Genomic DNA, 10,035 nt, shown 5'->3' on the forward strand with positions numbered 1-10,035 from the left:
CGGGTGTATAAAGATGGCCGCTGCTTCTGACGGCAGGCTTATAGTGCGGGTGTACCAAGATGGCCGCTGCTCCTGACGGCAGGCTTATACTGCGGAGGAGTGCGGGTGTACCAAGATGGCCGCTGCATCATTTCCGTTACAAAATCTGACGGAACGCCGGCATTGCATAGAGAAGTAGAGACTCTTCACCCACTTCCTGTTCTGGGGGGAGAGAGCGCCCTCCTGCGTTGTCACATGACCCTCTAAGGAGCGCCCCCATTGGTGGAGACGGGAAGTGGCTGTGAAGAGTCTGCAGGAGACCCGCAGCGCCGAGACGTAACAAAGGAGGAAAAAGGTGAAAAGAGATTTTTTATTAAAGATTTGGCGATTTTCTCGGATGATTTGCGGATTTCGGTGATTTGTCTCCATACAAGGAACCATCGAAGGGTAAATCCCCGGCGCAGACGTCCGTGCCGCACAGGCACCTCTTCCGGGGCCCCGGGCCCTCGTCTCCCGCACTCGGAGGTTCCGCGTTGAACGATCTCCCGGAATAATCGTAGCACAGCTCCTCTCCGGCTGGAATATCGCGGGCGGCGAATAGGGCGAGGCGGGGCACCATGGAGTGACTGCGCACTGGCAGCATCGCCAGGTTGGGCCGGCAGGAGTGGTTGAGGAAGCGTCCGATGTTTCCGATCCGCGTCGGGTCCACGTACGTCCGCAGCGTCCGCCCGTCGTGGAGGTGCTCCCGCACGGCGATGATGTAATTGTTGGTGGTGGGGTCCTGCGATTTTATCCTAAGACACGCCTCCTCCTCACCGAGCACCTCCCCCGCGTATTCGCAGACAAAGCGCCCGCTGGGTATCGCCTCCTTTGTGCGTAGGCCCCACCCCTTCCCAGGGATCTGGCGCACCTCCAGCCGGAATTGCAGGCTGCGCTGTGTCTCCCGGTTGGCACAAGTCTCTGCGCAGCTACACAGGACGTTACATTCCAGGATGGGCGTGTCCCGGGCCAGAGTGACCCGCCCATTCACATAGTTCTGCCCCCGCGGGAGACACGGGCAACGCCCCTCCACACAGCTCCGCCCCCGACATTCACAGCCCTGGATGGTCACCTCACTCGGGTCCACATCCGCTCCGGGGCCCGCGATCAACTCCGGGGTGTACTGCGGAGAGAAAGAGAGACGATATGAGTACAGAGGGGACCCCAATACGAGTACAGAGGGGACCCCAATACGAGTACAGAGGGGACCCCAATATGAGTACAGAGGGGACCCCAATATGAGGACAGAGGGGACCCCAATACGAGTACAGAGGGGACCCCAATACGAGTACAGAGGGGACCCCAATATGAGTACAGAGGGGACCCCAATATGAGGACAGAGGGGACCCCAATACGAGTACAGAGGGGACCCCAATACGAGTACAGAGGGGACCCCAATATGAGTACAGAGGGGACCCCAATATGAGTACAGAGGGGACCCCAATATGAGGACAAAGGGGACCCCAATATAAGGACAGAGGGGACCCCAATACGAGTACAGAGGAGACCCCAATACGAGTACAGAGGGGACCCCAATACGAGTACAGAGGGGACCCCAATACGAGTACAGAGGAGACACCAATATGAGTACAGAGGGGACCCCAACATGAGTACAGAGGGGACCCCAATATGAGTACAGAGGAGACACCAATATGAGAACAGAGGGGACCCCAATACGAGTACAGAGGGGACCCCAATATGAGTACAGAGGAGACACCAATATGAGAACAGAGGGGACCCCAATACGAGTACAGAGGGGACCCCAATACGAGTACAGAGGGGACCCCAATATGAGTACAGAGGGGACACCAATATAAGTACAGAGGGGACCCCAATATGAGGACAGAGGGGACCCCAATATGAGGACAGAGGAGACCCCAATATGAGTACAGAGGGGACCCCAATATGAGGACAGAGGAGACCCCAATATGAGTACAGAGGGGACCCCAATATGAGTACAGAGAGGGGACCCCAATATGAGTACAGAGGGGACACCAATATGAGTACAGAGGGGACCCCAATATGAGTACAGAGGGGACCCCAATATGAGTACAGAGGGGACCCCAATATGAGTACAGAGGAGACCCCAATATGAGTACAGAGGGGACACCAATATAAGGACAGAGGAGACCCCAATATGAGTACAGAGGAGACCCCAATATGAGTACAGAGAGGGGACCCCAATATGAGGACAGAGGGGACCCCAATATGAGGACAGAGGGGACCCCAATATGAGTACAGAGGGGACCCCAATATGAGGACAGAGGGGACCCCAATATGAGGACAGAGGGGACCCCAATATGAGTACAGAGGAGACCCCAATATGAGTACAGAGGAGACCCCAATATGAGTACAGAGGAGACCCCAATATGAGTACAGAGGGGACACCAATATAAGGACAGAGGGGACCCCAATATGAGTACAGAGGGGACCCCAATATGAGTACAGAGGGGACCCCAATATGAGTACAGAGGAGACCCCAATATGAGTACAGAGAGGACACCAATATGAGTACAGAGGGGACCCCAATATGAGTACAGAGGGGACACCAATATAAGTACAGAGGGGACCCCAATATGAGGACAGAGGGGACCCCAATATGAGGACAGAGGAGACCCCAATATGAGTACAGAGGAGACCCCAATATGAGAACAGAGGGGACCCCAATATGAGTACAGAGGAGACCCCAATATAAGTACAGAGGGGACCCCAATATGAGTACAGAGGAGACCCCAATATGAGTACAGAGGGGACCCCAATATGAGTACAGAGGGGACCCCAATATGAGGACAGAGGGGACCCCAATATGAGTACAGAGGAGACCCCAATATAAGTACAGAGGGGACCCCAATATGAGTACAGAGGAGACCCCAATATGAGTACAGAGGGGACACCAATATGAGTACAGAGGGGACCCCAATATGAGGACAGAGGAGACCCCAATATGAGTACAGAGGAGACCCCAATATGAGAACAGAGGGGACCCCAATATGAGTACAGAGGAGACCCCAATATAAGTACAGAGGGGACCCCAATATGAGTACAGAGGGGACCCCAATATGAGTACAGAGGGGACACCAATATGAGTACAGAGGGGACCCCAATATGAGTACAGAGGGGACCCCAATATGAGAACAGAGGGGACACCAATATGAGTACAGAGGGGACACCAATATGAGTACAGAGGGGACCCCAATATGAGTACAGAGGGGACCCCAATATGAGTACAGGGGGGACACCAATATAAGTACAGAGGGGACCCCAATATGAGGACAGAGGGGACCCCAATATGAGGACAGAGGAGACCCCAATATGAGTACAGAGGAGACCCCAATATGAGAACAGAGGGGACCCCAATATGAGTACAGAGGAGACCCCAATATGAGTACAGAGGGGACACCAATATGAGTACAGAGGGGACCCCAATATGAGTACAGAGGGGACCCCAATATGAGTACAGAGGGGACCCCAATATGAGGACAGAGGGGACCCCAATATGAGTACAGAGGAGACCCCAATATAAGTACAGAGGGGACCCCAATATGAGTACAGAGGAGACCCCAATATAAGTACAGAGGGGACACCAATATGAGTACAGAGGGGACCCCAATATGAGGACAGAGGAGACCCCAATATGAGTACAGAGGAGACCCCAATATGAGAACAGAGGGGACCCCAATATGAGTACAGAGGAGACCCCAATATAAGTACAGAGGGGACCCCAATATGAGTACAGAGGGGACCCCAATATGAGTACAGAGGGGACCCCAATATGAGTACAGAGGGGACCCCAATATGAGGACAGAGGGGACCCCAATATAAGTACAGAGGGGACCCCAATATGAGTACAGGGGGGACACCAATATGAGGACAGAGGGGATCCCAATATGAGGACAGAGGGGACACCAATATGAGTACAGAGGGGACCCCAATATGAGTAAAGAGGGGACCCCAATATGAGTACAGAGGGGACCCCAATATGAGTACAGAGGGGACCCCAATATGAGTACAGAGGGGACCCCAATATGAGTACAGAGAGGACCCCAATATGAGTACAGAGGGGACCCCAATATGAGGACAGAGGGGACCCCAATATGAGGACAGAGGAGACCCCAATATGAGTACAGAGGAGACCCCAATATGAGAACAGAGGGGACCCCAATATGAGTACAGAGGAGACCCCAATATAAGTACAGAGGGGACCCCAATATGAGTACAGAGGAGACCCCAATATGAGTACAGAGGGGACACCAATATGAGTACAGAGGGGACCCCAATATGAGTACAGAGGGGACCCCAATATGAGTACAGAGGGGACCCCAATATGAGGACAGAGGGGACCCCAATATGAGTACAGAGGAGACCCCAATATAAGTACAGAGGGGACCCCAATATGAGTACAGAGGAGACCCCAATATGAGTACAGAGGGGACACCAATATGAGTACAGAGGGGACCCCAATATGAGTACAGAGGAGACCCCAATATAAGTACAGAGGGGACACCAATATGAGTACAGAGGGGACCCCAATATGAGGACAGAGGAGACCCCAATATGAGTACAGAGGAGACCCCAATATGAGAACAGAGGGGACCCCAATATGAGTACAGAGGAGACCCCAATATGAGTACAGAGGGGACACCAATATGAGGACAGAGGGGGGACCCCAATATGAGTACAGAGGGGACCCCAATATGAGTACAGAGGGGACCCCAATATGAGGACAGAGGGGACCCCAATATAAGTACAGAGGGGACCCCAATATGAGTACAGGGGGGACACCAATATGAGGACAGAGGGGATCCCAATATGAGGACAGAGGGGACCCCAATATGAGTACAGAGGGGACCCCAATATGAGGACAGAGGGGACCCCAATATAAGTACAGAGGGGACCCCAATATGAGTACAGAGGGGACACCAATATGAGTACAGAGGGGACACCAATATGAGTACAGAGGGGACCCCAATATGAGTACAGAGGGGACCCCAATATGAGGACAGAGGGGACCCCAATATAAGTACAGAGGGGACCCCAATATGAGTACAGGGGGGACACCAATATGAGGACAGAGGGGATCCCAATATGAGGACAGAGGGGACACCAATATGAGTACAGAGGGGACCCCAATATGAGTAAAGAGGGGACCCCAATATGAGTACAGAGGGGACCCCAATATGAGTACAGAGGGGACCCCAATATGAGTACAGAGGGGACCCCAATATGAGTACAGAGAGGACCCCAATATGAGTACAGAGGGGACCCCAATATGAGTACAGAGGGGACCCCAATATGAGTACAGAGGAGACCCCAATATGAGTACAGAGGGGACCCCAATATGAGTACAGAGGGGACCCCAATATGAGTACAGAGGGGACCCCAATATGAGTACAGAGGGGACCCCAATATGAGTACAGAGAGGACACCAATATGAGTACAGAGGAGACCCCAATATGAGTACAGAGGGGACCCCAATATGAGTACAGAGGAGACCCCAATATGAGTACAGAGGGGACACCAATATGAGTACAGAGGGGACCCCAATATGAGGACAGAGGAGACCCCAATATGAGTACAGAGGAGACCCCAATATGAGAACAGAGGGGACCCCAATATGAGTACAGAGGAGACCCCAATATAAGTACAGAGGGGACCCCAATATGAGAACAGAGGGGACCCCAATATGAGTACAGAGGAGACCCCAATATAAGTACAGAGGGGACCCCAATATGAGGACAGAGGGGACACCAATATGAGTACAGAGGGGACCCCAATATGAGTACAGAGGGGACCCCAATATGAGTACAGAGGGGACCCCAATATGAGAACAGAGGGGACACCAATATGAGTACAGAGGGGACACCAATATGAGTACAGAGGGGACCCCAATATGAGTACAGAGGGGACCCCAATATGAGTACAGAGGGGACCCCAATATGAGTACAGAGGGGACCCCAATATGAGTACAGAGAGGGGACCCCAATATGAGTACAGAGGGGACACCAATACGAGTACAGAGGGGACCCCAATATGAGGACAGAGGGGACACCAATATGAGTACAGAGGGGACCCCAATATGAGTACAGAGGGGACCCCAATATGAGTACAGAGGGGACCCCAATATGAGTACAGAGAGGGGACCCCAATATGAGTACAGAGGAGACCCCAATATGAGGACAGAGGAGACCCCAATATGAGAACAGAGGGGACCCCAATATGAGTACAGAGGGGACACCAATATGAGTACAGAGGGGACCCCAATATGAGAACAGAGGGGACCCCAATATGAGTACAGAGAGGGGACCCCAATATGAGGACAGAGGAGACCCCAATATGAGAACAGAGGGAACCCCAATATGAGTACAGACGGGACCCCAATATGAGGACAGAGGGGACCCCAATATGAGTACAGAGGGGACCCCAATATGAGGACAGAGGGGACCCCAATATGAGTACAGAGGGGACCCCAATATGAGTACAGAGGGGACCCCAATATGAGGACAGAGGGGACCCCAATATGAGTACAGACAGACTGGACTGTCAGTGCTGGCCCAGCTCCTCTGCCCCTCCCCTTGTATGTAGCTGCCTGGGGGAGGGGTGAAGGGAGCGATGGCTTTTGTTCTGTATCGGAGGATTTATTGTTATTTTATATTTCTTATCAGTGACACTTTATTATTATTATTGTTTTTAGTCTTTTCTCTGATATTTGATACAAAAGGATCCCGGGGGGCGGAGTTTGTTTCTCTGGGGAGTGGCCTATTTTTAGAAAACTTTATTTGTCTTTGTTACGACTTTATTGGATCTATTTGGATACTTTGTATCATTTTAAACGATCGTTATTGACGAGCGGCGGGGTCGCGCCTTACGTTTACATTTTTTACACCGATAATAAATTCTTTGGCGCGGTTCCTGAGCTGGCAGAGCTCGGCGTCGCTGCCATGACTTGATTCGCACATATTTGGCGGTCCGGTAATAAGCGCCGGCGTTTTATTTTCTGCGGATCGGAAGACAATGGCGCTCTGTCTGCACATTCCACCCCGAAGCATCGCCATATGTTGAGCGGGCGCCGACACGCCGGGACCCCGTACAGTGCCGACGCCCCCATCCCCCTCCCGCCAGGCTCACCTTGTGATCGCAACACCGAACGTATAATTATTCTGTAGACAATCGAGCGCCAATCGGGGGCGTGTCATTATATTGTCAGCTTCTGTTCATTGTACCTCCGTGTACAGCGCCACCGACTCACCGCCAGGGACTCACCGCACAGCGCCACCGACTCACCGCACAGCGCCGCCGACTCACCGCACAGCGCCGCCGACTCACCGCACAGCGCCGCCGACTCACCGCACAGCGCCGACTCACAGCACAGCGCCACCGACTCACCGCACAGCGCCACCAACTCACCGCACAGCGCCGCCGACTCACCGCACAGCGCCGCCGACTCACCGCACAGCGCCGCCGACTCACCGCACAGCGCCGCCGACTCACCGCACAGCGCCGACTCACCGCCAGGGACTCACCGCACAGCGCCACCGACTCACCGCACAGCGCCGCCGACTCACCGCACAGCGCCGCCGACTCACCGCACAGCGCCGCCGACTCACCGCACAGCGCCACCGACTCACCGCACAGCGCCACCGACTCACCGCACAGCGCCACCGACTCACCGCACAGCGCCGCCGACTCACCGCACAGCGCCGCCGACTCACCGCACAGCGCCGCCGACTCACCGCACAGCGCCGCCGACTCACCGCACAGCGCCGACTCACCGCACAGCGCCACCGACTCACCGCACAGCGCCACCGACTCACCGCACAGCGCCGCGGACTCACCGCACAGTGCCAGGGACTCACCGCCACCGACTCGCCGCATAGCGCCGCCGACTCGCCGCACAGCGCCGCCGACTCACCGCACAGCGACACCGACTCACCGCACAGCGACACCGACTCACCGCACAGCGACACCGACTCACCGCACAGCGACACCGACTCACCGCACAGCGACACCGACTCACCGCACAGCGCCATCGCCAGGGACTCCCCGCACAGCGCCACCAACCATTTTATTGTCATTCCGTGACAAAATATTGCAACACCCACCATTTTATTCTCCGAGGTGCTAAATATAAATATAAATAATATTTGTGGGTTCTGAATCATTTTTTTAGCAAAATAAAAGTCTATTTTATTCTGTCCGGTAATGAAGAGGTTAAATATAACCCCCTCCAGCCAATCAGCGTCCAGCATGAGATCACATGGGGGCGGGGCTCAGCACAGAAAGTATAAGAAATCTCTCAGCCAATCAGAGTCCTCCCTGCGCTCTATGGGGCCCCACACTGTGCAGTCAGCCCGGGTCCCAGCATGCACCGCTCCCCTTCATTCCCGGGACCCCCCCCCGCTCACCTGGAAGGGCCCCAGCTCCCCCCGGGGCCCCCCGCACACCGGGAGCGCCTCCTGCCCTCCGCACACGTCATCCTCCTCCTCCATCCGCCGCTTCCTGCGCTCTGCCGCCACCTGCTGGTAGAAAACGATCATTACACCCGCGCTGCAAGAGGACCTGTCATAGCAAAGTCTGCATTCTGCCTCCTGGCTGTCCGGAAATACCAATGTGCCTGGCTGCACCAGGCTTCAATACTTCCTGAGTCACCGAACAAGCAAGCAGCCAGTGAAATCACAACATCAGATCTGTATCAGGGGGGCCATAGAAAGTACTGAAGCCGTGGGACCCTCGGGGGTTGTGTACATATCGCACTGGGGTAACGGTCGCGGCGTGTATTGGTGTAATTTAGGCTGCATTCACACCTGAGCGTCGGTCGTTTTTTTCCGGCGTTTTGTCGCGTGTATTCATGCGTATTTGTGCGTTTGCATACAGCGTCGTCCGATGTTTTTGTACTTCGTTTTTTATTTTAGCCAATAGGATAAATGATCATCTTTTCATCACTTGTTGGCAAACGCTCGTTGTCGCGCTAGTCGATTGAATCGAGCGTTTCCATTACTTTCCATGGGGAATGCAAACGCTCAAAAACGCCCAAACCGCCCGATTCGCACGTCAAAAAAGGGTCCGGAACTTGTTTGAGCTTCAGGCGTTCGGCGTCAGGCGTTCGGCGTGGAGATGTGAACCGTCTCCATAGAGAATAATGTATTTTTTCCCCTCTAGCGTATTTGAGCGTCGCGCTTCAGGCGACAAAACGCTCAGGTGTGAATGCAGCCTTGGTGCTATTCCTTCAAAGCGACGCCCCAATGCAACTTGCCGACAGATGTGCAGCGCAGAGCAGCAATGCGATAACATGCGCAATCAGAAAGGCCACATGCGTGGTTTCTGGTTCATTGAGAGACCCATTTACATGAATGAATCGCTGTAACCCAACGTGATGCAATGTGCGTTAACGGATGTGCGATTATCGCACCGCAGGGGCCCGGGCGAGTGGGAAGGGCCCTCAGCTCTGTAGATGTTCACGGATAGATCTCCTTAGATTTCCCTTCATATTCCGACCTCCACATAACGGAGTGCGTTCACACGTCAGAATTGTGCGATTTCCATTGTGACTTTACAGCGCAAGTTTGATGTGGTTTTGATGCGACTTTGGGTTCATAAGAAAGGAAAGTGGGACCTTAACCACTTCATCCCCGGACCATTTTGGCTGACCAAAGACCAGAGCACCTTTTGCGATTCGGCACTGCGTCGCTTTAACTGACAATTGCGCGGTCGTGCAACGTGGCTCCCAAACAAAATTGGCGTCCTTTTTTTCCCACAAATAGAACTTTTTTTTGGTGGTATTTGATCACCTCGGCGGTTTTTATTTTTTGCGCTATAAACAAAAATAGAGCGACAATTTGGAAAAAAATTCAATATTTTTTACTTTTTGCTGTAATAAATATCTCCCAAAAATATATAAAAAAAAAGAATTTCCCCTCAGTTTAGGGCGATACGTATTCTACATATTTTTGGTAAAAAAATATCGCAATAAGCGTTTATCAGTTGGTTTGCGCAAAAGTTAAAGCGTCTACAAAATATGGG

The 10,035-nt window shown here is 53.2% G+C and overlaps 1 protein-coding gene across 1 annotated transcript; it reads right to left on the bottom strand.

The window, feature by feature from the left end:
* Positions 1-332: 332 nt before the first annotated feature.
* Positions 333-8,563, bottom strand: LOC120944902 (histone-lysine N-methyltransferase SETMAR). Its single transcript, XM_040358662.1, has 2 exons — positions 8,421-8,563; positions 333-1,141 (listed from the first exon to the last, which is right to left on the bottom strand). Exons 1-2 carry the CDS (start codon positions 8,550-8,552, stop codon positions 353-355), a joined length of 921 nt encoding a protein of 306 aa, XP_040214596.1. The 5' UTR covers positions 8,553-8,563; the 3' UTR covers positions 333-352.
* Positions 8,564-10,035: the final 1,472 nt, after the last annotated feature.

Source organism: Rana temporaria, chromosome 7 (genome assembly GCF_905171775.1).
Source record: "Rana temporaria chromosome 7, aRanTem1.1, whole genome shotgun sequence".
NCBI lineage: Eukaryota > Metazoa > Chordata > Amphibia > Anura > Ranidae > Rana > Rana temporaria.

Bases quoted from the DNA above. Each gene is read 5' to 3' on its own strand.
- LOC120944902 (XM_040358662.1), bottom strand. From the start codon at position 8,552: ATGATCGTTTTCTACCAGCAGGTGGCGGCAGAGCGCAGGAAGCGGCGG. The intron at 1,142-8,420 runs GTGAGCGGGGGG...TTCTCTCCGCAG, and splicing joins GGGAGCTGGGGCCCTTCCAG to TACACCCCGGAGTTGATCGC.